This window comes from Pinus tabuliformis, chromosome X (assembly GCF_031772625.1).
Source record: "Pinus tabuliformis cultivar Carrire ecotype Pingquan chromosome X, CPIR1, whole genome shotgun sequence".
NCBI lineage: Eukaryota > Viridiplantae > Streptophyta > Pinopsida > Pinales > Pinaceae > Pinus > Pinus tabuliformis.
The window spans coordinates 541,210,423-541,237,952 of NC_142308.1; the positions used below are offsets into that span (position 1 = coordinate 541,210,423).

The window sequence follows — 27,530 nt, forward strand, 5'->3', positions numbered from 1 at the left end:
CTGTGACATAGTCCCAAAAACCATTACATCTCTGTAAAACCCACCAACAAAAGGTGCCTAAACATCTCTGTAAAAACCACCAACAAAAAGTCCCTAAACATCTCTGTGAAACCCACGCAGGGGCAGAGTTTGCCAATTGGATACAGGGCATGTGGTTATGGCCCAAAACAAAAAAGCTACTATCCGTAACGGAAGAGAAAACAAGTGACAGCGGTAGACACATAAGACCCAGAAACATCATTGAACAGAAAACACTAGAAAGACACAAGACAACAGGAGAGATAACAGAACCGACCACGATCCCACACGCGTCCAGGCAGAATGCGGGAGAGCCACTTGGGCCTAATCCTCGGTCGCGTCTTCCTCCGGCTCGTCCTCTGGCTCAGCCTCACGAATCCAAGCCCAACCATGTCCTTCTGGTAAGCCGTCCATGAAGGCTGGCAATTCAGGTTCGCGCAAATGGCTGGATGGGTGGTCGTGCTCCCGCGGTGCAGTGCCCCTTGAGCTTGAAGCCTCACCCATTGGCCTCTTACCTTTGTCAACAACCCGACAATCTTCCGCCAGAGCCTGAGGCAATCTTCCTTCTTGCTCCAGGGGAATTCCCCCTTCGTTGTCCAAGGGATTTTCCATTGCAGGTGGCCGAGGCAAGCCATCCTCATTCTCCTCCGGGATCCTGGTGAATAACACAGATATGTGGGCATTGATACCCAAATTTTCTCTGGAATTGCCCAGTGTGAAGATGACAGAGCCAAACGCAGGTAGCCTTGGCTCGCCATTGTTGGACCCTCCAGCTTCCACAAATTGGCTAGCCTGCACATGAGGAGCTCCCACACGTCGATGGCAGTAACAGCAGCAGCAGTGGTGATGTGAGTCAGCTGCAGGCCCGCGAGAGGATCTGGCTCGCCCTGAGCCTCTGCCTCTACGACATGGCATTCTCTCCCGCACCATTCTTCCAGTAACCTCTTCCTCAGACAGAGTTCCCTTCCAATTCGGCTCAGGGTAGCAAACAAATGAATGCAGGCATGAACCAGGGAGGACCAGCAGTCGGCCAGCCTCCCCCAATTCCACAATAACCCCGGAATTCTCAGAATGCTGAGCATGAACACCATAGCTTTGGGTATCAACTGCCCCCAAATCGCATTTCTTATCGTCCCCTTCATTCCTTCGAAGTTCTCCCGCATTGAATGCGGCCATCAACCTCAGCTATGGTCCCTGCGCCTTCATAAAGGCTGGTGTGCTGCATTGCTTGGCGAAGGGAGGTGGCGGCGAGGAGCCTTAAAGAACTCCGTCCGTCGCGTGTCCTATCGGCCGTGGCAAGTGGCCCTTCCTGGCTATGCGAGGTGGCACCCGCATCCGGGGATTGGTGCTCTTGATTAAATACAAGTTCCATAACCTAATAGATGACAAAATCCAATGGAAAAATTGCAATCCCCCCATTCCTGAAATCCTGAAAAACTGATAAGTCGTTGGATTTTGAATGAAATCTAAAATTCTACTTTGTCCATATGAAATCCAATGAGGTCGGAACCACTCTCAAACATCCTGAGTCATTTCATGGCAATGTTAAATACTAGGGCCATAGGATTGATCATTAGGCTGCCCCACTCAAAACTTATTTGTTTATTTGAAAAAAACAGTGCATTTGGAATACTACTATAAAAATAATTGCAAAATGACTAAACGCTCGCGAAAAACAGGGAGCATTTTTTTCACCGGGAGCGCACTCCCGAAATCACTTCCTCTTTGGGAGCCATTTCGGGAGCGCGCTTCTGACTCGCTACCGAGTCAGTCCCGCCCAGAGCGCGAATTGGGAGCGGGAGCGTGAGGGAGGGTGCTCCCCTACAACCCTGCTTTGGAGGGCGCCACGACATGTACATATTATTATTTGGTCCCTTGTGAGGCTTATTTTTCCACTTGTGATGGTTTGTCACAAATAAGGGTTTTATTTGCACATTATTTTATCATTAAGGGCTAATGTAGGCCCATAGGATAATTTAGACTCCTTAGTAGGCTATATATTGATGTTAGATACATTCATTTGGACCATCATCACTTGACTAGGGATCTCTCTAATCATAAAGAATTTCACATTTTTCCTTGGGGGATATTTTTGGAGATGGATGAATTTTGATGTATGGATTTGGGCTATTTTTCTTGTCTTGGAGCTTTGTTTTGCAAACGAAATGTTGGTTGGATATACTCTATAATGTTGTAAGTAAATTTTAACATTGTTATTCTTGTTGCTGCATACTGCTAAAATTAGGGCTAGTTGCTGCATAATTGAAATGTGGAATTAAGCATGTTTTAGCTAATTTAATGTATGGGCCAATGTTATATGAATGAAATTTCCTCAAGATTATTTGTCTCGATAAGATTGCATCATTTGCTTTGAAGTATAAATGCTTGAAGGTCACTTTTCTTTTCTCTCAACATTGGATGAAGCTGACTTTCCGGGTCTCCTTGATCAAGAAACCAAGTTCTTACTCATCATCATCCTTGACTCCATATCCCCAAGTGAATTAGGAACTGATCCCTAAAAAGGGTGGTCATCTCCTTCACCTTCTCACCTTTTACCAATGTTTCCCAGGTCTAGCCCTCAAAGGTCACCTAGGGCATCAATTTCTTGGGAATTGACCCAAGGAAAAGCTTCGATCTCCTACAAGCTACTGCGCTAGTGGGTCCCCTCCCTTTCCTCCAAATTTGGGGCAATTGTAACGGTGGAATCCCAAGCCCTAGCTCTAGGATCGAATTTTGCCTAAGCATCCCCAAGGCTAGACCTCAATAGGATCAATTCAACTTTTTGAAGTAAATATTCTTGTTTGGTCCCTTCCCTTCACCTTGTCCAGGATAGAAACATCATTGGTTGCTGCATTCCACCCCCAAGCCTAGGTGGGGTCCACTTGGCCTTGTGTGGTCCCACTTCTCAATAAAGATTATTTGTCAAGGACCATTTGAGAATCCAAGTTTCCCAAGGATTATAGGGATTGCGAACCTTGTCTATAAGCCTATTCCTTCTCCCTCAACCCTCCAATTCTCACCCCTTACCCCTAGAGGATCAAGTCCCTTGCTTAAAGAGCAAGTAAGTTCCATTCTTCACTCCATCCCTGGGAAAAGGTTTCCAAGGTCACTTTCCACCTATCCATTGACATATACTTTACAAGTGATTCCTACACTATAGGGACTCCTCCCATTGGTGAAAGTCTGTAAAGAGTAGGGAGACTTAACTGTGGTGACAAATTACAATGGGCTAAGCCTCTACCGTTTCCCTTAACCTAGCAGTTGCCCTCTTGGGAACCCCTTTTAGGTCCCCTGCTGGTTTGAGTGGTAACAATACTCACATAGTGCAAATTGATCATAAGACAACAAATATATAAAGCATTGTGTATAGTGTTTACCTTACCATCTGGCATATTTGTGGGAATTATTTTTTTCCCATTTTCTTCATGAATCCATTTGTTTTTCTGAGTGCCATGTAGTGGTCTTCTTCCAAGCCTTTGAATTTTAGTGAATCGCTGTCTTTTGGAAATTGTGTTTTGAGGCACTTGAATATTTATAGCAAGCATCTAATAATGTGTCACATGCAACATGAGAGTGACAGATAGTAAGATAAGATAATATTGTTAATGTCGACAAATGACCAAAAAAGTTGGTTTGTGGGACTCAAAAAGTACATCAGTAGTGATAAGAAGTGGAAGTGCAAAAGTGACTTAGAACCTAAAAGCTGAAACTTTGAAAGAGTAATAAGATAAGATAATTTTATTAATGTCCAATGGATGAACACAAAAGTAGGTCAATGGGACTGAGAGATGCATCCAGTACAAGTGCAATGTGGGAGTGCAACAAAACTCCTAGAAAATGCGAAAGCTAAAACTAGGATGAAATGAAGTAAAGAAAGATAGAACAATAAGACATCTTGAAGAACATGTATATAACCAAATCAAATGCCCCCGATGACGTAGAAGACTAAGTGAATATGACTAGGGTTGGAGGTTGATGATGTCAAGAATGCCTGAGTTTGATAGTCGGTGATGATGGGAGCGATAGTGGTGCTGGCTCGCTATCAGAGTCCTCTGGATCCAGCAAGGTGTCTATCTGCATGATCTTGGGGGGGATGTACAAATGAGGGATACTCCTAACATCCGAGGCCAAAGGAAAGAAGCTCTAGAAAAGTCTTTGGCTGTTCCGCTAGCGTGGGGAGGAATCTGTCAGGGAGGGGAGGGTGCCCTGCTCGGGAACTGTCTGGAACTAATCCCTCTGACGCTTTGGGTGTGAGTGAAACGCTGTGCTGCTCAACACCTCTGCAACGATCTCAAGGATACTGGTTGGCCTCCCAAAAGGTGGGGCTGAGGGGAGACCCGAGGTCTCACTGTTCTACTATCTGAAATACTCTGGAACTCAGCTTGTCTCCTGTTGCTTCAATCAGTCAGATCAACTTGGAAGTATGATGTGATCATTTGAGTCATCCCCGAGTGAGGCAGGGTATGTAGGATCTGAGATCTGTTCCTGAATATCTCTTTGAGGAAGCGGGCTGGGCATCTCTTGTCAGGATACCGAAAGAAGGTAGAGAGGGATCCTCCTGAACTTCTATAGAGGCAGTGGTAGCATCCTCTAATCTCGTAGTATGGGGGCACCTAAAATTGAGGTGCTTCTTTGTCTGAATATCTCCCTGATAATGAAAAAAGCAACATTATAGCAACAGTAAAAGCAATGGCTTGCCTGATGTTTTTGATTTTGTTGAGAGTATTTACTCTGCAAATTTTCAAAATGAACAAACTTTCCATGGTAATTACATTTACCCATCATTCTCTAAAATGTACCTTTCTTCTCACTTTCTTTCTCAGACCACAGTAATCAGAAATCTCTCTATGGTTATTTTGTTAAAATAGTTCTTTATTTTGGCCATAATTTTCTCAAAACCTTTGTGTGCATAATTTTTTTTCCCTGCTTTTCTTGCAGTAATAAATCTCCTAGTTCTTCAAATGAAATGAAGGGATTCTCTATTATTGCTAATATTGTGGCAAACACTTGATATGCATCATAACACTTTTAAGAGTGATAAACACCTTGTATAGAGATATTTTTTTGGCCTGCAGATTAGTTACATGGAATGTGCTATAACTTTAAACATCTGTTTGCATTAATTGCAGGTAAATACAACTGACCTCATTTCTGGAAAACCAGCAAAACGAGAAACAAACACAATGCCACAATGGGCTGGTTCATGCTGGTAAGTATTTGCCTTGACATCTTTCTCGTTTAATATTTTGACTTTTTGTCTTTGTCAGTTTGCTTTCTATAATAACTAGTAAGTTATAATGTTTTCGTTTTCCCTTTCTGTTATCAATGTGGAAGATACGACCATGACATCAATACTTTCTTTGATAGTTTTTCAGTAATGTAGGCCATTTTCTCACGAAATACTAAATCTCGCCTGGAAATAAAATTTTGGTCTTCTGCAATCTAACGCATGTTCGTAGTATTTTTTTTTTGGTTATATTTTGCATATTTAGTCTTTTGTTTGTATTCATTTTGATTATCTAATGTTCAGAAGTTGGCAATCATACTGTTTCCTTGAATGCTGGCAATAACATAGTGACAACTTGACATATTTGGGTGTCTTTCAAGCTTTATCAGTTTCTGGTGTCCTATTTATTTATTGGTCTTCACCAGACAATTGATTACTTTTAAGATATGCTGCATGAAGCTTTGTTAAGACGGAAGTTTCCAAGTGTGTTACAGTGTTCAGCAATGATAGCACTTCAATATTGCAGGAAATGTGGAAATACAAGGTATTAAAATTGGAAATATATGCATTTTTAAGAAAGAAAAAAATATTACAAATAGAAAACATTGGAAATTAATACATAGCTGAGTAGAAAACCATGAAAATTCATAACTATCTGTTAGCCGTAATTTCTACACCTTGGAAATTAATATAATTTTTAAAAATCAGCAGTAGAAGTCAGCAAACATATAGGAAAATCTTTCACAAGTGTCACTAGCAAATCTCCCTTTCTGGTTGGACTGGTGCTCTTCAACCTCAGGAGGGTGTCCCTAATGTTTGTACCTGTTGTTCTACTTCTAACCTGTAAATCTGCAATAAATAACAGAAAAAATAGCAAGATAATGCCTGTGTTACTCACCAAAAATGGGTAATCTTATAGGAGAAAATTTCTCCCATCATCTCTTCCAGTAGGCTAGCCAGCAGCCCCTGACAGCCACTACTAGCTGATGATGATGTGCCATTCATATCTCTGCCACCTGCATCAGTCATATGTTCCTTGCTCATCTGGCAAGAGTCCATGTTGGAAGGTGGACTTCCGATAAAAAAAGTACTTTATTCATTTTGCATTCGGGTGTTTATGCTTATTTGCATTTGGGAATTTGACATGGATTATGGGGTAACTTGGAAGAAAGAGGGGTTTTGACTGTGGTCTTGTTCCCTCACCTTAAATGGGGGGGTTAATCTTTGATCTTAGTCCAATGGGACCTTCCCTAATGGCCCAATGGGTATAGGAGGGGTGCTACTTGGGAAGCGTTGATTGAGATAGTGTAGTCCCACCTATATCTACCTTGTACTTACCACTTTCCATCTTACATTACAAGCCCCTATTCCACCTCCCTTCTTCGGGTTCAACTGACCATTGGTTCTCTGGGATTTGGCACCCATACATCCTCATACCCGGGCAGTGTTGAAGTTTCTAAGTCTACCAGTTAGAAACCCTCCGTGCACTTTACTGATTTATTCCTACCTACTTGTTCCGTTACTTAACATGTTATTTACAATGTAAATACTGAAAATAAACACTAGTGCATGCTCAACATATTACAGATCATCAACTAAAGGAAACAGAAACAAGCACACACAATGACACCATTATTTTTGGACCAATATCCCCGGAAAAACCCAATGCAGGAAAATCAGTGCAACTATCTGAGGGTTTTCTTATTAAGCAATTTTAGTGTACAATCTGGGTGTCAAATTTGGCTTACCCAACAGAGAATTTCCTTGGCACTAGTACCTCTCAGTGTGAGACAAATGTCTCAGCTGAAACCCCGGATAAACCTTTCGGTAGCTCCTCAGCTCCAATCTGCCCTAGAAACCCCAGCGTTAGCCTTTCTGGATTGCGTCAGCCTCTCTCTACCCAACACTGGCCCTGCGTCACCCTGAATGGGTCTGCGTTAGCCTTCTGGCCCTCTGCGTCAACAACGTTGGCCTCTCTGAAGCACTGCGTAGCTCCTGGATGCCTCTGCGTGGCCCTGCGTGAACCCTGGCTACTATTGCGTCACTCTCTTTAGCTCTTGCGCTGATCTCTCGACACTATCTCTGCCTCTCTGTCTCTCTGTACTCAATGCCCCTCAGCTGCAACTCCAATCACTTATTCTATCTCTCTTAGCAAACCCCACTCTAGAGAATAGAATGACTGATCATCTGGTGTGTTCAATGACAGTCAAGCCTCCTCTTATACTTTTTTCGTTGACATATCAACGGCCGAGATTAAGTCCCTAATCAACGGCTAAGATTAGGTCTGACGTGATCCATGTCTTTTGGACCATTCTAACATAGTTTTATATTAATCCATGTTAATATTTTAATTTCCCTAAGTTTAGACTTAGGGACTCCATTAAAAATATTAATTATTTTAATATCTCCTCAACTGTTTAGAATTTGCCCAAACCCTTTCTGGGTATTGGAGATCTCATGTGCCCCAACCTCTCCACCAAATTTCGTGGCTAGAGCACATCCGATGCTACCCCAAATCAACACTCCCTTTTAGCGAGGACTGTGCTCTAGCAATACTCCTCACTGAGTATCACCCTGATCATCCAACATTAGTCCCTGTGTTGATGCTAGGCTTGCTGCCCAACATCCTCTGCACTGCTGCATCCTGTACTGCTACCCATGGCCCTGCCACTGCCACTACTGCATCCGTATGGCAACTCCCTCTGCATCCTTACTGTTGCTGGTCCTTTCTCCCAACACTGCATCCACACTGCAACTCCTCTCATCATGTTGCATCATGCTGCCCACTGCTGCACTGCAACTCAGTTACTGAGAAGTAATTGATCTCCTAACTCTGACCTCTCTGTTGGGCTAGAGACCCTCCTGATGCTGAAGCTCCCTCTGCCACTCACAAGTGCTCCCTCTTTGACCTCTGCGTTGCTGCAACAACTCCCTACATCTCACACTGTTGCACACCTCTCTGTGCCATCCGGTACTGGTGCAACACTCTCGTGCCTCTCGCACTGCAACAGCCTGCTAGCCTCGCGCTGTCTCGGGACTCCTGCATTGTAGCTCTCTATGTCGCTTCATCTGCATTCGTCTCTACCCACATCAACCAATCCTGCTACTCCTCTTTGGGGCTCCCGTAGCAAGGTTTAGTCCAAGAGGCTGGGTACCTCGAGGATCTTGCCCCTCATCGCCTGTAGTTCGCCTGATTACAACTCAATGTCTCCCCCTTCCGCTCAAGTGGTGTGTGTGCACTCATGGCACAATTATCATCTGTATCCACTTCCTTCTCTGCCCTTGCTGGCGCTGCCTTAGTCTCATAAGACTCTCCCTTACTCTTCTTCCTTGGACACAAGGTCGCATAATGACCCATCTCCCCACAGTGGAAGCACTTGATCTTGGAGAGATCCTTATTCTTCCGCTTTTCTTGCTTTCCTTCAGATGCTAGGGTAACATCCTCCTCCTGCTTGACACTGATCCCCTTGCCGTTGCTTCCCACCTTTGAGTGCCTTTTGATCTCTTCTTGGCGAAGAGTCGCCCACATCTCATCCCAAGGTGGAAGTGTCCCTCTGCCCAGTATACTCTGGACAAATACCTCCCAGTCTTCTAAGACAACATTCAGGGTTGTCCTCACCATCAATTCCTGATCCGGTGTGGCTTCTATAGCAGTCAGCTAATCTCGGATCTCATTCAGTCCTCTGAGGAAGGTGTAAATCGGGTCTCCCTTCTTCATCTGATATGACCTCAACTAATTTTCTAGTAACATTCTTTTCTGCATAGAAGTATGCTGGTACAATTTCCTTAGGGCCTCCCACATCTCATTTGCCGTTTCCTTCTCGGCAATGTGTGGTACTACATGGTCCTTGACCCCGTCAAGGATGATGCTCTTGGCCCTTGCCATTGTCTTCTCGTACTTGTCGTTCTCAGCTGGGTTGACTGGGATAGTTATCGTCTTCAAGGCGAAGTGCTTGACACGATTTCTGTTAAGTATGGATAAGATTTTGGCCTTCTAGACTGCGAAGTTTGACGCTCCATTCAGCCTGTCCTGGTCTCTTACTCCGTGTAGTGCCATGATGCTCTTCTACTTCCCTCCTGGAAGTTCTCGATGTGACTCCCTCTGAGTCTTGATTTCCCTCCTGGAAATCCTTCTACCAATGTCAAGATGCCCCCTACTCTGATCGTCTGTGCAACCGCACCATTGATCCGGATTTCTTGGCTAGAAACCCTCGGTAGCAACTCCCTCCTCTTGGCCTTGCCCTGTCAGGTACTGTTCTGACTACAGTACCTCACCAACTCCACTCTACAATGTTCCCACAACCTTCTAAACCCCAACAAACTGAAGGTGAGAGCTCCTAGGCTCCGCGCAATCCTGACACCAGCAACTCGGCCTTCTCAACCAACTTCGTCAACCCTCCTAGCTTCTACATGGCTCTGCATGAGTCTCCCTTTGCCTCCCTTAGCCTCTGTGCTGCCTCTTCCTGGATAACCCTTGATGACACAGGCATTGCATCACCCTTCCCTTGTTGCTGCTCTGCTAGAAACAACTTCTGTCACTCAGGACAACTGTTTTCTGCTGCTATTGCTCCACTCGACTGATGTCCTCGGTTCTCTTGTGATCCGTAACCACCCTCTGATACCATGTTGAAGTTTCTATGTCTACTAGTTAGAAACCCTCCATGCACTTTACTGATTTATTCCTGCCTACTTGTTCCGTTACTTAACAAGTTATTTACAATGTAAATACTGAAAATAAACACTAGTGCATGCTCAACATATTACAAATCATCAACTGAAGGAAATAGAAACAAGCACACACAATGACACCGTTATTTTTGGACCAATATTGTCGGAAAAGCCCAATGCGGGAAATCCAGTGCAACTATTTGAGGGTTTTCTTATTAAGCAATTTCAGAGTACAATTTGGGTGCCAAATCTGGCTTACCCAATAGAGAATTTCCTTGGCAGTAGTACCTCTCAGTCTGAGACAAATGTCCCGGCTGAAACTCCAGATAAACCTTCTGGCAGCTACTCAGTGCCAATTTGCCTCAGAAACCTCAGCGTTAGCCTTTCTAGATTGTGTCGGCCTCTCTCTACCTAGCGCTGGCCCTGCGTCACCCTGAATGGGTCTGTGTCAACCTCAGGAGGCCCTACGTCAACTTTCTGGCCCTCTACGTCAGCAACGCTGGCCTCTCTCCTGGATGCCTCTGCGTGAGCCCTGGCTACTATTGCGTCACTCTTTCTGGCTCCTGCGCTGATCTCCCGACACTATCTTTGCCTCTCTGTCTCTCTGTACTCAATGCCCCTCAGTTGCAACTCCAATCACTGATTCTATCTCTCTTAGCAAACCCCGCTCTAGAGAATAGAATGACTGATCATTTGGTGTGTTCTCCAAGTGACACTCAAGCCTCCTCTTATACTTTTCTCGTTGACATATCAACGACTGAGATGAAGTCCCTAATCAATGTCTAAGATTAGATCTGTCTTGATCCATGTCTTTTGAACCATTCTAACATAGTTTTATATTAATCCACATTAATATTTTAATTTCCCTAAGTTTAGACTTAGGGACTCCATTAAAAATATTAATTATTTTAATATCTCTTAAACTGTTTAGAATCTGCCCAAACCCTTTCTGGGTATTGGAGATCTCATGTGCCCCAACCTCTCCACCAAATTTCGTGGCTAGAGCACATCCGATGCTACCCCAAATCAATAGGTAGGGCCTGAAACATAGCTTTGGGAGGTTGATGTAGCTAAAAGAACAAGAAAAAACATATGATGGGAAAGACATACACATTAGCTCGTGGGCAAAATCCCAACATGAGATCTACCTCACTCATTACGGCCATCACCCGGTTCCTAAGCACAAGTTGCTCCTTTGCATCATGAAGGAACCCTTGCATGTCCCAACCCTTGATGGGAAATGAGCTGCCTCATCATTAAGGGTGTAATAACTGCTATACACCATACAAAGCAAGCTCTAACCCTTTGAGCTACAAGAAATAATACAAAGAAAAATCAAGAAAAAGTAAAAGGCACACAAGAAGGGTGGAAAAACAAAGGCCTAGTCGGTAACTTATGCATGCACGATTTCTCCCTCCTCACATCTATACACATTGGATGAGGATCCCCCACCATCCTGGTCCCTTCGACCATGGCACTTGGCGTTGGAGTCTTCTCCCCTCGGTTCCATCATTTTTCACATGACACCTATCAATTGAAGGGTGGACCTAGGACATGCCACTTCCCCTTAGGGGTTGGAAACACCCAATAGGGTGGTCTATTAACCAATCCTACCTATGGAGGTAACACCATTACGAGTTCAAAACCTTAATTGTGGAAGGGAAGTCTTATTTGAAATGTCAAATTGCCCATTACTTTCAAACTTGGTCCACTTAAATGCAAAAATGATTAAATGTACCTAATGTTGTAGTTGCTAGCACTGGATATTGTGTGTAATAGTCAGGTGGTTTCACAACCATGGCTTGGGCAACTTAACTGGGGCCCATGTCTTCCAGTGGAGCATATTGACACCCATAGGTGAGGTATTGAGAGCCATGGGACTCCAAGTGACTAGAGAGCATCATAGATGCACCTACAACACCCACAACGTTCCAACACTTTGCCCTACATTGATGACTTTTATGGGATGATGCACCTGGACCCAACGTGGCCCCAGTTGGTTTAGCACTATTACAGGGATAACAATTGATCCAGGGCCCAAGGTGTTAGAAAATTGGAAAGGCAGAAATATTTTCTTATGTTCATAATTACTTGTGATATCTTTGTGTTTTTATTAACTTTCTTATGTTCTTCTTTTATCTTTGTTTCATCAAGCAATTATCAAAACAAAACATGAAGATCATTGACACCAGATGTAGGCACTCAACCAGTGCTAAAACCCCTCTTTAGGGGAAAACCTTGTCAAACTTTTCCACTAGCAAATTCAAGTTGAGATAGACCAAGACCCTAGACCAAAAGACTTTCCTCCACCACCAAGTCAGCTCTTCCTTCCAATAGATGATCTCTCCCAAAATCACGGAATGTCAGCTTCTCACATGTAACTTCAACCAAGAATTTCGACCCCCAACTTCAAAATTTCGGCCCAGCTTCAGGACTGTAGTTTTGACCCTTCCAACAACTCAGTAGCTTCACACGTGTGTGATAGAGAATTTCAACTTCTTGTGCTTGATGAAGACCTCCTTCTCCTTCATTGGCCCTTTCCTCCTTGTCCCTTGAATTTCATACTTTTTTTTGTCCGAAAAATTGCAGATCGAACTTGATGACTAAGTGCTCCAAATGAGGTCGAGTTGCTGCCTTTATATATGAGATTCTACCCCTCAATTATGTTGATCTGGGGTAGCATCGAATGTGCTTGTGAGGCCTCTATACTACTAGTGTAACCCCTTATTGTTATTAGTACAACCCCCTTATTATATCGTTGTACCCATGCGGTCCCCATATTGTTATTATTGTGCCCCATAGAAGCCCACTATTGTTATTATTGTGCCCTTACATTATTATTGTTATGTTGGCTTTGATTATATTATGACCCCTTAGACTCCTATATATAGAAAGGAGGTCTTGTCATTTGTATCATCCAAGAATTGTTCATTTGTGTAATGTAAAGGAGGTTGCCCCCTCGAAGAGGCTGAATTCTAAGGCATTGATCTATCTTTTCTATCTTTTTGTGGGTTGGTTTCATAACATTTAATATCAGAGCTTTGGATTCTAGGGTTTCGCTGCTCCAAACAGGTCATCGTGGAATTTTCGCTATAACTTTTTTTTCTGCGACGTTTTAGAAGTGAAAAAAAACCTATTTGAGATGAAACCGTTCTGAACCTCAGGTCCGAATTTCAGAGCTTGTCTCGCTATATTTTCGGAGATATGATCTAAGGAAGTTAGGGTTTTTGCAAGCTCTAAAATTTCAACTAAAAAAGGTCATCGTGGGATTTTTGCTATAACTCTTTTGCTACGAAATCGATCAATTTCAGAGTATCTCATAAAGTGGAAGAACTTACCCGTTGAAGATTCCACATGGGAGGACAAGAATTTTATACAGAAGCATCAAGAACTACTCAAGCGTTGAGGACAACACTTTTCGAAGGAGAGGGGCATGTTAGGTCCCTATACTACTAGTGTAACCCCTTATTGTTATTAGTACAACCCCCTTATTATATCGTTGTACACATGTAGTCCCCATATTGTTATTATTGTGCCCCATAGAAGCCCACTATTGTTATTATTGTGCCCTTACATTATTATTGTTATGTCGGCTTTGATTATATTATGACCCCTTAGACACCTATATATAGAAAGGAGGTCTTGTCATTTGTATGATTCAAGAATTGTTCAATTGTGTAATGTAAAGGAGGCTGGCCCCTCGAAGAGACTGAATTGTAAGGTGTTGATCTATCTTTTCTATCTTTTTGTGAGCTGGTTTCATAACAGTGCTCTAGCCATGAAAATTGGTGGAGAGGCTAAAGCACATGAGATCTCCAAGACCCAGAAATGGTTTGGGGAAATTCCACTCGATGAGAGAGATATTAAAATAATTAATATTTTTAATGGAGTTCCTAAGTCTAAACTTAGGAAAATTAAAATATTAATGGGTATTAATATAAAATTGGGTGAGAATGTTTTGAATGACATGGATCAAGGCAAATCTAGTCTTAGCCGTTGATTAGAGATTTAATCTCGGCCGTTGAAGACTCAACAGAAAAAGTATAAGGGGAGGCTTGAGGGTCAGTTGGAGATACACCAAGTTTGATCAGTCAGTTCGATTTTCAAGAGCGGGGTTGCTGAGAAATTTCAAACAAGTGATATGAGTTGTAGTGAGGGGCAGTGAGTGCATAGCAGAGAGGCAGAGGTAGTGCCTAAGAACCAGCGTAGGGATTGAGGAGGCTACTCAGAGTCAGCAGGAGCCACGAAGAGGGCCAGAGTGACTGCGTAGAGGCTAGCAGGGCCTGTGTGGGTGACACAGAAGGCCAGAGAGACAGCACAGAGCAGCAAAAGGCTGAAGCAGGGGTTTCAGAGTGACGCAGAGGCCAGGAGGGCTGACGCAAAGCCTCAAAGAAGCATTGGGGAGATTTTCGTGGAGCAGACTTGCTGAATATCTGCTTCCGAAGGGAGGTATTACTGCCAGATAGATTTCTCTGTAGGGTGAGCCAGTTTGGCACCCTAGTTGTACTCAAGAAAGCTGCTTAATAATAAAACCCTTAGAACTGTTGCACTAGTTTTCCCAAGTTGGGTTTTTCCGAGGACAATTGTCCAAAAATAACGGTGTCCCTTGTGTGTTTGTATGTTTTTTTTCAGTTGATGATCTGTAGATGAGTTGAGACTGCATTTGTGTTATTTTCAGTGTTTATATGGTTAAATAAGAAATAAACAAGTGGGTGAAATAAACCAGATAATGCAGGAATAATTTCTGACATGTTAGACTTAGAAATTTCAACATGGTATCAGAGCATTGCAGATCATAGGAGAACTGAAGGGCACCAATTGAAATTAGAAAATTTGCAGCATAAATCACTGTCTCGAGAGGCAGAGATGTTCCTAAGCAGAAGGCAATAGAGGAGTGACACAGAGGGCCTGTGTCATCATTTCGAGCCAGAGAGAGGGTCAGCATAGAGGCAGTGAGAGGCAGAAGAGGCTCACGAAGAACCATGTCGTCGTACTTACCCAGGTAGGAGTGACACAGTTGGCCAGAGGAGCGATTCAACCTTGTCGGAATTGCGTAGAGCTAAGAGGCTCATTTTCTTCAGCTGCTGGGGCCTAGGGAATTGAGGGCAGATTGTGGATTGGGAAGCTAGTGGGGTGCTGTTGCTGTCAAAGCAGAACAATACTTAACAGGACAGAACCAAGGTTGAGGGAGCCACTGCCTTGAGGGATTTCTAGTCAAGGAATCAAAATCTGTGCTGCAGGTGCAAAGAGGATTCGAGAGAAGCAATTCGATCGTTGGCAGGAGGATTTCAAGGAGGGAAATCAAGACTCAGAGGGAGTCTAGGAGAGGATTTCTAGGAGGGAAATTAGACTCAAAGGGAGTCTAGGAGAAAACTTCCAGGAAGGAAGTTGAGACTCAGAAGGAGTACAGGAGAAGAGTAGAGATGGCAATGAACGGACTGAGGGATCAGGGTAGGTTGGATGGAGCCTCCAAGTTTGTCATCTGGAAGGCCAAGATCCTGTTTGTTTTGGATATACATCACATCAAGGGCTTCGCCTTGAGAACCGTGGCTATCCTAGTCGACCCACCTGATAATGAAAGGTATGAGGATGCAATGGCCAAGGCAAAGTGCATAATCCTTGACGGGGTCAAGGATCATGTAGTACAACACATTGCCAATAAGAACACTGCTAAGGAGATGTGGGATACCTTGACGACATTGTATCAAGGTACTTATGTGCAGAGGAAGATGCTACTGGAGAATCAACTGTAGTCGAATCAGATGCAGAAGGGGTAGCAGATAGATTTATACCTCAACAGGTTGCAAGAGATTCGGGACCAACTTACTTCCATAGGGGCCATGCCAGATCAAGAGTTCATGGTGAGGACCACCCTGAATGCAGTCTCCGAGGATTGGGAGACATTTGTCCAAAGCATTTTGGGCAGAGCTACTCTTCCAGGACGGGAATAGATGTGGGCAGCTCTTCGCCAAGAAGAGATCTGACGGCTGACCAAGGTGGGAAGTAGCAGCAAAGGAAGTCGAATCAAGAAAGAGGAGGAGGATGCGGCTCTGGCATCTGTGGGACAACAGGGGAAGAGGAAGAAGGACATCTCCAAGGTAAAGTGCTTCCATTGTGGGGAGCTGGGCCATTATGCAACCCAGTGTCCCAGGAAGAAGAATAAGGGAGAGGCTTCTGACTCCAAGGCAGTTTCGGCTAAAGCAGAGAAAGAAGTCGAGACAGATGACGACTATGCCATGAGTGCTCATACAACTCTAGAGAAGAGGTGGGGTGACATCGAGCTGCAGTCAGGAGGACTATAGAAGATGTAGGGACAAGATCTTTGAGGTACCCAAACTCTTGGATCATATCCGGCTAGGGGAGCCTCGAGAGACAGTAGTAGGATGATGGATGTTTGTAGAAGCAAGATGCGGATGGAGCGACAAGGCAGTGCTAGAGTGTAGTGGTCTGTGGTAGTGCAATGGTGGTTGCAGCAGTGCAAGAGGCACATAGAAGGTTGCAGCAATGTAGAAATGCACAAAGGTGGTTGCAGCAGTGCGAGAGGCGCAAATGTGTTGCAGCAATGTAGAGGCAGCATAGGGAGCACAGGATAGCAGCAGAGGTAGCTTCAACATCAGAGGGCTTCCAACCTGACAAGGATGGCAATAGTTGGGTAGATCAGTTACTTACTTCTCGGTAACAAAGTTGCAGTGCGACAGTAGCAGTGGTAGTGCTATGGGTAGCATGATGCAGCGTGATGAGAGAGAGCTGCAGTGCAGATGTAGTGTTGGGAGGAAGGACCAACAACAACATGGATGCAGAGGGATTTGCATTATAGATGTGGTAGTGGCAGTGGCAGAATCATGGGCATCAGTATAGGAGGCAACATTGCAGAGGATGTTGGGCACTAAGCATCAACACAGGTACCGGTGCTGGATGATCAGGGTGATGTTCAGACGTGGAGCATTACTAGAGCACATTCCTCGCTAAGAGGGAGTGTTGATTTGGGGTAGCATCGAATGTGCTCTAGCCATGAAAATTGGTGTAGAGGCTAAAGCACATGAGATCTCCAAGACCTAGAAATGGTTTGGGGAAATTCCACCCGGTTAGAGAGATATTAAAATAAATAATATTTTTAATGGAGTTCCTAAGTCTAAACTTAGGAAAATTAAAATATTAATGAGTATTAATATAAAACTGGGTGAGAATGTTCTAAATGACATGGATTAAGCCAAATCTATTCTTAGTCGTTGATTAGAGATTTAATCTCGGCTGTTGAAGACTCAATAGAAAAAGTATGAGAGGAGGCTTGAGGGTTAGTTGGAGATACACCAAGATTGATCAGTCAGTTTGATTTTCTGGAGCGGGGTTGCTGAGAAAGTTCGAAAAAGTGATTTGAGTTGCAGTGAGGGGCAGTGAGTGCATAGCAGAGAGGCAGAGATAGTGCCTAAGAACTAGCGCAGAGATTGAGGAGGCTACGCAGAGTCAACAGGAGCCATGCAGAGGGCTAGAGTGACTGCGCAGAGGCTAGCAAGGCCTGCGTGGGTGACACAGAAGGCCAGAGAGCAAATGCAGAGCAGCGAAAGGCTGATGCAGGGGGTTTCAGAGTGACGCAGAGGCCAGGAGGGCTGATGCAGAGCCTCAGAGAAGCGTTGGGGAGATTTTCGTGGAGCAGACTTGCTGAATATCTACTTCCAAAGAGAGGTATTACTGGTAGATAGATTTCTCTGTAGGGTGAGCCAGTTTTGCACCCTAGTTGTACTCAAGAAAGCTGCTTAATAATAAAACCCTCAGAACTATTGCACTGGTTTTCCCAAGTTGGGTTTTTCCGGGGACGATTGTCCAAAAATAACTGTGTCTCTTGTATGTTTGTCTGTTATTTTCAGTTGATGATCTGTAGATGAGTTGAGACTACATTTGTGTTTATTTTCAGTATTTATATGGTTAAATAACTTGTTAAAGAATAAACAAGTAGGTGAAATAAACGAGATAATGCAGGACGAATTTCTGATGTGTTAGACTTAGAAATTTCAACAAATTAGGTCGACTTGTCCAGTTTGAGGCCGATTTGGTGGAGGCCTAGAAGACCTAATTTACATAAAAATAAATTTCTCTCTTGATAGATGAAGCCCAAGAAGGGTCTTTTACATTATGATATGGACAAGGACACTTGACATAAACCCTAGAAGCCTACAATGGAGGCTTTGATCTATAAACAATTGACCCAAGCATGAAACCCATGCTTTAATAATAAAATTCCTTTATCTTTGTTTAGACAAATACATTACATCATGATTCAAATACAATTATGAAGACCAACATTAGTTACATTCTTCAACACTCCCTCTTAACTAGGGAGGTATTCATAATTACATATATATAAAGGTACATGGAAGATCCCAAAAATGATATGCTTTATGAAGAGTCACAGTACACGCAGTGCTACTGATTAGATACTTGACCAAGGTACTCTAATTGGGTGGGACGAAGGTGAACTCAAGCTTTAGCCACTCTAAGTACCACCAGGCTTTTAAGCTCTGTCACCAACCCAGGGATCTAGGTGTGTATCCAAGGTCGAAGCTCCAAGACCAAAGCCATCCTCCCTACTTCGGGATCTAGACATCAACACATAGGTCGACCAAATGTCCTCCCAAGCATCTTGTCGTAAGATGTTTCATCTCTCCTAATCAACGAAATCAGATATATCCACCAATCCAAGCATGTTTCAAATGTTCAATCTTTTATGGAGAGATCCTGCACAATCACAACCCCAATCAGTAATAAACTTTCAAATACATATATAAGTAAATACAAACCTTCAGGGTCCTTAATCATCTTGATGCTATTCTGTTGATTTCTAGTAGCATTGGATGTGCTCTAAGTCCCAAATTTTGTAGGGAGGCTTGGGCACATGTATTCCAAAGAACCCAAAAAGCATTTTGTGAAATTCCACCCAGAGACAGTTTTATTAAAATAATTAATTATTTTTAATGGGTCCCTAAGTCTAAACATAGGAAATTAAAATAATTAATGGGTATTAATCTAACTGTGGGTGTAACATCTAGAAGAAGACGATGATCAAACATAAATGATCTTAGCCATTGATTAGCTTCTAATCTGGGTTGTTGAATGTCAACAAGAAGATTTTTTAAGGAGGCTTGAGGGTCATTTGGAAAACACACAAAGAGTTGATCAGTCAGATCAAATTGCTGAAGCTAGAGGCAACACAGTGATTTGTAGTGATCACAAAGAGAGGGGTAGAGAGAGTTTTGGCTGGAGGATTTTCTTCGGAGCCAAGAATACCTAGCATAGAGGCAGAGAGATACACTGAGGAGGTAGTGCAAAGGCCAGAGAGGATGACGCGGAGCCAGGAAGGACTCACGCAGGGCAGCGCAAAGCCTTCACACAGAAGTCCGAGATTTGCTGGGACACTGATGTTCTGAGCTGGGTGGGCTGGAATCAGTTGCTGAGAGCAAATCGATTCACAACAGAAGTGACGCAGTGCCTTAGAGGCTGACACAGGGCCACGCATGGGCAACGTAGAAGTAGCCAAGGACATGTTGGTTTAGTTGCTGTATTAGTAGGGACTTGCAGTGTAGAGTGAGGTAATCTCACTAATTTCTTCTGCCGAGTGATATTCTTTGTACTGGATTGCCAGCAAGGCATCCAAAGATCGTATTCAGAAATAACTTCTGCTTAATAATAAAAAACCCTCAGATCTGCTGTACTGGTTTTCCCACATTGGGTTTTCCCGGGGACGTTTGTCCAAAAACAACTGTCATTTGTGTTGTATCTTTCTCTATTGTTCAGTTTCTTGTTTCGGAATATTATTTAAATGGTGTAGGCTGCAATGTATGTATTTCGATGTTTGCGATAGGAAACTGCAAATAACTTGTTCATGCAAATCTAACAAGTAGGAGAAATATCATCAGTTGCTGTAGTAGGGATTCTGGTTTGAGGAATTTTCACATGGTATCTGAGCAGTGTAGGTGAAGCAAGAAGGACAATGCCAGAGAACCCAAAGCTGAGTAGAGGAGGTCGAATAGCTGCAGGAGGTAATAGTTCGAATCCCCAGAGGGATTGCATTGTCCAAGATAGGAGGGCTAAATTTTCGAGGAAGTCTCTCTTTGAGTGAGTCAATAGAGAGGAAGGGCTTCTAGATCGAAATCTTGCCATGGTAGAGGGAGCAGTGCTGAGCCTCAGCGTGAGGAAGAGCTGGAGGGACGTAGTTTTTCGGCAAGCAGAGTGCTGGATTGAAAGACGTCAAAAGGGAGAGGAGAAGTACAGTGAGGGAATTTTTCCTCAGTAGACTTCCCTCCAAGAAGTCCGTTTTCTTATTGGCTGAGCAACAACAATAAGAACAAAGAGTAGTTGACATTTCATGGCAGAGATGGCAACCAGTGGGCTGATAGATCAAGACAGGTTGGATGGGGCATCCAACTATGCCATCTAGAAGGCAAGGATGTCATTCCTTCTAGATGAACATTCTCTCAAGACCTATGTCGACAGCGTGGTCGCTGTGCAGGTAGATCCAGATCCACTGAAGAAGTATATAGCATAAATGTCGAAAGCTAAGAGGATGATCCTGGATGGAGTAAAGGAACACGTGGTTTGTCACATCGCTAGTAGAGGGACTGCTAAAGAGATGTGGGATGCCTTGGCAACGCTATATCAATGATCTTCCGAGTAGCGGAAGATGTACTTAGAGAAAAAACTGAGATTTGCATAGATGCAGAAGGGGGAATGCATAGATCCGTTCCTCATGAAGCTTCAGGAGACCCAGGACGAGTTAGCAGCCGTGGGGTCTACACCTCAAGGGTCTGAGTTCGTTAGAATGGCCCTCAATTCAGTCTTAGATGAGTGGCAAGTCTTTGTCCAGAGTATCCTAGGCAGGGCGACTTTGCCAAATTGGGATGAGATGTGGGCAACTCTTAAGCAAGAAGAGCTGAGGAGAGATCTAGTCAAGTGTAAGCTTGACGGAAGCAACAACAATGGGTCGAAGCCCAAGGAGGAGGAAGAGAATGCAACGCTTGTATCCAGGGGGCAACAGGAGCAACAAAGGCAGAAGAAGGATGTCTCGAAGATCAAATGCTTCAGGTGTGGTGAAATTTGTCACTACACAACACAGTGTCGTCTCAAAAATAAGGACAAAGATGAGAAGCACGATCCAAACGCTGCACCCGTGAATATCGAGGAGGAGTTCGCCATGACAGCTGAGATACCTCCAGGAGGGAGGTGGGATGATTTGAAGTTGTTGTTCGAAGGAGCTACAGATGGGTAGGATCCTTGAGGAGTCCACCTCTCAGATCAATACCTTGCTATGGGAGCCTAGATCAGTAGTAGTAGGATGGACTAAGTGTCAGGGTGCAGAGGAGTGTTGGAGCGATAGATGCAGCGGCTAGAACGCCAAGTTTGAGTAGCGTAGTGCAGAGTTGCAGCAATGAAGGGAGGCACAATGCAGTAGCAACAACAATGCAATGGCTTTAGAGGGATAGCGCGGGACTAGCAGCAGTCAGATCTTCAACATTGAGATGCATCTATGCTGAACACTTGTTCAGTTATTTGGCATGTTTTTCCGTTGTTGATGTAGTAGCAGCAACAATTTGCAATGCAGGGGAAGTTGGCAGTGGTAGTTCCAATAGTAACACGGATGCAAAAATTCAAAGGGAGTTGTAGTATGGATGCAGTGTTGATAGTGGCAGTGTCAGCGACAGTACAGTTGCAGCAACAATGCAGTAGTTGGTGGAAAACATGTCAGACATCAGCAATGTAGAGGACGATGTGATGAAGTCAAGGTCATGCTTCAGTGGGAGGCATTGCTAGAGCACATTCCTCGCTAAGAGGGAGTGTTGATTCGTATATGCTCTAAGTCTCAAATTTTGCAGGGAGGCTTGGGCACATGTATTGGCAAAGAACCCATAAAGCGTTTTGGGAAATTCCACCAGGAGATAGTTTTATTAAATTAATTAATTATTTTAATGGGTCCCTAAGTCTAAACTTAGGAAATTAAAATAATTAATAGGTATTAATCTAATTGTGGGTGTAACTTCTAGAAGAAGATGAGTATCAAGCAGAAATGATTTTAGCCATTGATTAGCTTTTAATTTGGGCCGCTGAATGTCAACGAGAAGAATATTTAAGGAGGCTTGAGGGTCATTTGGAAAACACACAGAGAGTTGATCATTTAGATCAAATTGTTGAAGCTAGAGGCATCGCAGTGATTTGTAGTGATCACACAGAGAGGGGCAGAGAGAGTTTTGGTTGGAGGATCTTCTCCGGAGCCAAGAATACTCAGCAGAGACACAGAGAGATACATAGAGGAGGCAACGCAGAGGCTAGAGAGGGTGGCGTAGAGCCAGGAAGGGCTCACGGAGGGCCCACGCAGAGCCTTCACGGAGAAGTCCGAGATTTGCTAGGAGGCTGATGTTTTGAGTCAGGAGGGTTGGAATCAACTCCAGAGAGCTAATTGATTCATAATAGAGGTGAGATAGTGCCTTAGAGGCTGACGCAAGCCCACGCAGGGGCAGGGATGAAGTAGCCGGGGACTCGTTGGTTTAGCTGCCGGATCAGCCAGGACTTGCAGTGTAGAGTGAGGAAATCTCACTAATGCCTTCTGCCGAGTGATATTCTTTGTACTAGATTTCTAGCAATGCATCTAGAGATTGTATTCAGAAATAACTTCTGCTTAATAATAAAAAACCCCCAGATCTGCTGCACCAATTTTCCCACATTAGGTTTTTCTGGGGACGTTTGTCCAAAAACAACTGTGTCATTTGTGTTGTATCTTTTTCTATTGTTCAGTTTCTTGTTTCAACATATTATTTAAATGGTGTAGGGTGTAGTGTATGTATTTCAATGTTTGCGGTAGGAAACTAAAAATAACTTCTTCATGTAAATTTGACAAGTAGGAGAAATATCATTAGTTGCTGCAGTAGGGATTCTGGTTTGAGGAATTTTCACATGTTCACATCAACATTAAGTTACCCAAATACATCTTATTAGAAGTTTTCCTTTTTCATTTCTTCAACAACACCAAATACAACCTTAGTACTTCTTAAGTCTTTTGTTTATAACTTCATGCATCACGAAAATTCATCTGTAGTACTTTCATTCCTCGGTTTCATTCTTACTTCAAGTTATTCATTATGACTGTCAAAATATGCCCTCCGTCTCAATTGGGGAGATATACCTTTTCTTCTATCTAGGCTCCCTCTCAACTCGGGGAGAATAATAACATTGGAGAAACTTCGTTCTTTCCAGACTTCATTTCCTTCTTATGGCATCAAGGTCATCTTGATCATCATCATTCTAATAGCTTCCTTCATCATTCTCATCATTCTCATCTTCAATTATGAAAATCTTTAATTGAGGATAATGTACTTGCAAAACCTTAATAACAAGTACAACCAAATACAAATCGAAGCATGAAGTTAACTATATCAAAATGGAAGCATGAAATCATTCATGCTTTAGGCATCAAATACCTAAACCTAGTTAGGTTCATAATCAACAAGGGTCACAACTTTTATATTCTAAACTTCAATTTCTTGCTAGGATTTTGTCATAAACCCTAGACTCCATCTTCGAGACGCAAAGCCTTAGATATCAAAAATTCAATCAAGTAACAAATCTTCTATACATCTAAGGTTTCAACAATATAATTTTAGAATTACATGTTAGACTCTACTAGGGTTTGTTGCAGATCCTAGATTTTATCATCAAAACTAAATCATATCGAAAACAATATCATCATATCCTAGAATATCAATCTCTACTAGGGTTTTGTTACAAACCCTAGATTTCACAAACTAAAACATGAGCATCAACAATTAAGTTAGCATACTCGCATATACATATCTAGGATGCATTTCACATCAATATCTACTAGATAAACCCAAGACACAAACATTAATACATCAAAGTTAGATATACAACAATTTTGAGCAGGCTAGGGTTTTGATCATAAAGACGAATATACAACTAGGGTTTCATTCCTAAGATCTAACTATAAAGGTTTTGTTCATGAACCCTAAATTACCAAACCCTAAAAATTTTGAGTTACATTATATAACCTAGACATTAACTGTAAACCCTAAAGGTCTAGGGTTTTACCATAACATTACCAAAACCCTAAATTTCAAAATAATAGGATTTTATCATATGTTCTAGACAAACCCTAAGAAGACTAGGGTTTCATTATTAATATTGACATACCCTTAGCATTAAGAGGCTAGGGTTTTATAGTGAATCCTACAGGTTAGGGTTTCACAAGAATGATCAAAATGATAGTATAACGAGGGTAGATTCAATGTCATGATTAATCACCCTAACAAGAATCTTTAACGTTCAAAACCCTAGTCATAATGATGTGAGTAATGTAAAGCAAATTTCAAAAGAGAATGAACATACCTTTTTCTATGAAGAGAACCTTGTAGTTTAAGACATACCTTGAGTTGTTCTTTAACAAACCTTGTTATTGATGGGCTTCCTTTGCAACAAAACTTCCTTCTTGATTCAAGTCTTCCTTTGAAGTCTCCTACATAACCTTTGTATATTTTGCAAGCTTTCCTAACCAAAGAAAAAATATAAAAGGTTATTAGCATATAATACAAACAAATCTTGATATGAGAGGGAAACCAAACATAAAAGAGGAAACAAGGAACAAGATACTTATCTTTTGGTAAAATGGTGAAGGCGGACTTAATCCAATCTTTCTGAGGGATACCTACAACTTTATCAAAATAATTCAAAATTGTTCTAACATGACATGTTAAACCTACAAACTCTAGAAATCAAAACATAAGTGAAAACAATACAAGACTAAGAAGGACATGTAAGAGAGGAATTAGTAGTATAAGTCTTTGACTTCCGATTCTTCAGCCTTGTTCTTCTTAGGTGGAGCTTCATCGGTAATATTTGCTTGTTCCCTATCTCTCTTCTTATTCCTTGGATTCTCAAGACATTGGTTTTTGTAATGACCTATTCTATGACAATTGTAGCATTCAACCTTGGATAGGTCAACTTTCTTTCTTGATCCCTTGAACTTTTTGAATGTTCCCTTCTTGTGATGAGCTTAATAGGCATTACAGGTGTTGTCTTCTTCATCCTCCTTGTTGTTGACTAATGATATCCGAGCTTCTTCTTGATTGCAACCATTCCACATTTGTTCGAAGGTTGGAGTATCCTTCCAACTGCTGATTCCTGATGCAAAAGCACTCCAAAATTTTGGTAGACTTAGAAGAGGAGCAATTATGAGTTCTTTTTCTTGTACAACCTCATCTAGTGGTTGGAGTTCATCTCTTATTCTAGATATCCTTACAAAGTATGATGATACAATATTGTCTCTTGTCATCCTTATTGTCCTTAGTTCATTCTTAAGGCTTGTTATTTGACCAATGTTATTGATGGTGAATAATGTGGAAAGAGCCTCATACATTTCTTGAGCGGAGTCTATGTTGGATATGTATGGAATTAGGTTGCCCTTTACTCCATCTACCATTAGATTCTTGGCCAAGATTTTGATTTCTTTGAACTTCTCCTTCTCTGCTTCATTTGTAGGCTTCTTGACTTTTCCTTGAACAAGATCTAAAACTTTGTGCTTAGCTAGGATGAGATCTATCCTATTTTCCCATGCCTTGTAGTTGGAGGCTCCTTCTAGCTCGTTTTCTCCCTTCATTGAAGTTAACATAGTTCCTATAGATACTAGGCTTCTTTCCTTTCATAATCTTTTTCCTTAATGACCTTTCTTTGATCCCCTTTTCTTCAATAGATCTTCAAGTTTCCTTTTTCTTCCTTCTTCACCTTAGCTCTGATACCATGTTAGAAAATCGGAAAGGCAAAAAGATTTTCTTATGTTGATAATTACTTGTGATATCTTTATGTTCTTATTAACTTTCTTATGTTCTTCTTTTATCTTTGTTTCATCATGCAATCATCAAAACAAAACACGAACATCAATGGCACTAGATGTAGGCACTCATCTAGGGCTAAAACCCCTCTATAGCGGAAAACCCAGTCAAAGTCTTCCACTAGCAAATTCAAGTTGAGATAGACCAAGATCCTAGACCAAAAGACCTTTCTTCCACCAAGTCAGCCCTTCCTTCCAATAGATGATCTCTCCCAAAGTCACAAGTGTCAACTTTTCACATGCAACTTCAACCAAGAATTTCTACCCCCAGCTTCAAAACTTCAACCCCTAGCTTCAAAATTTCGGCCCCCAGCTTCAGAATTTCGACCTAGCTTCAAGACTGAAGTTTCGGCCCTTCCAACAGCTCAACAGCTTCACACATGAGAGAGAGAGGGAATTTTGACTTCTTGTTCTTGATGAAGACCTCCTTCTCCTTTGCTAGCCCTTTCCTCCTTGTCCCTTGAATTTCACACTTTTTCTTGTCCCAAAAATTGCAGATCGAACTTGATGAGTAAGTGCTCCAAATGAGCTTGAGTTGCTGCCTTTATATAGGAGTTTCTACCCTTCAATTAGGCCGACTTGTCTAGTTTGAGGCCGACTTGGTGGAGGAGGTCTAGAAGATCTAATTTACCTAAAAATAAATTCCTTTCTTGACAGATGAAGCCTAAGAAGGGTATTTTACATTATGACATGGAAAAGGACACTTGACATAAACCCTAAAAGCCTACAATGGAGGCTTTGAACTATAAACAATTGACCCAAGCATGAAACCCATGCTTTAATAAGTCAATTTCTTTAATAATAAAAATCCTTTTTCTTTCTTTTGACAAATAAATTATATCATGACTCAAATACAATAATGAAGACCGACACTAGTTACATTCTTCAACACAAGGGAGGATGGTCTCACACTTTGAGACATGGGAGGGCTAGCATCACCTAGAAAGCCCTCAATGTTGGAGTAGAGACAAACATTTTGGCCATCGAGAGACCCATGAGACCACATTTTGACCCCAAGATGCAATTTGGGGGCCCATAGAGAGAGATTGACAGAAATGTGAAGGCGAACCTTCATATCCAGATTTTAGAGGGCTTCTACACTTCACTTGGCACCCTTAGCCCCCAACTCATGCCCTTAAGGGCCTATGCATGGATGACATTAGCGCATTCTTCTCTATGGATCACACGTGTGGGCAATCATTTGTGTTTTGTCATTGGCTATTAGGTCAGCTTGTGACCTAACTTGTTGTTGCATCATTATTTTATTGTTTTAGGGGGCATTAGGATAAATCAACTTTGTGACTCCTCATATAAGTGGAGGAGAGATCATTTGTTGCAAATCATGATCATAACTTGGAGATTTCAGCCTCTCTTTAGAGAATTTCGACCCTCTTTTCTTGTGGTAGAGATGTGACCTATGAATGTAGTTTGATATTTGGAGAAAATTGTTTGTTTTTGGAGCTATTGTCTTGGATCAATGAATGGACTCATGCATATTATCTTGTAAGTGAGCCTATTATTGAATAATTATTTTCTTTATGTCTAATGTATGGAATATATTGAATCTAGGGTTTTTTATTATGCCCTAACTTGTTGAAAATCTATTTGGTAGAATCTAGATATCATTATTGCATGCGTTACACAATAAATAACATGTGTGATAATCCTAGTGGTCGACTTTGATTAGCTCTTCCATGAAATTTCTTGATCCATTGCATAGGTAATTGCTAG

General features: G+C 42.3%; 1 protein-coding gene across 3 annotated transcripts in view; it reads left to right on the forward strand.

Moving 5' to 3' along the window:
• EMB2369 (tRNA synthetase class I (I, L, M and V) family protein) overlaps nt 1–27,530 on the forward strand; it is a 279,373-nt gene that overhangs the window by 135,082 nt on the left and 116,761 nt on the right. For all 3 annotated transcript variants that reach the window (XR_016264120.1, XM_089446857.1, XM_089446858.1), the window contains exon 11: nt 5,148–5,227. Coding sequence is in view for 2 of the 3 variants with exons in the window: in XM_089446857.1 (XP_089302983.1) it covers nt 5,148–5,227 (80 nt within the window). In the remaining variant the exon portion in view is untranslated. The remainder of the gene's footprint in view (nt 1–5,147; nt 5,228–27,530) is intronic.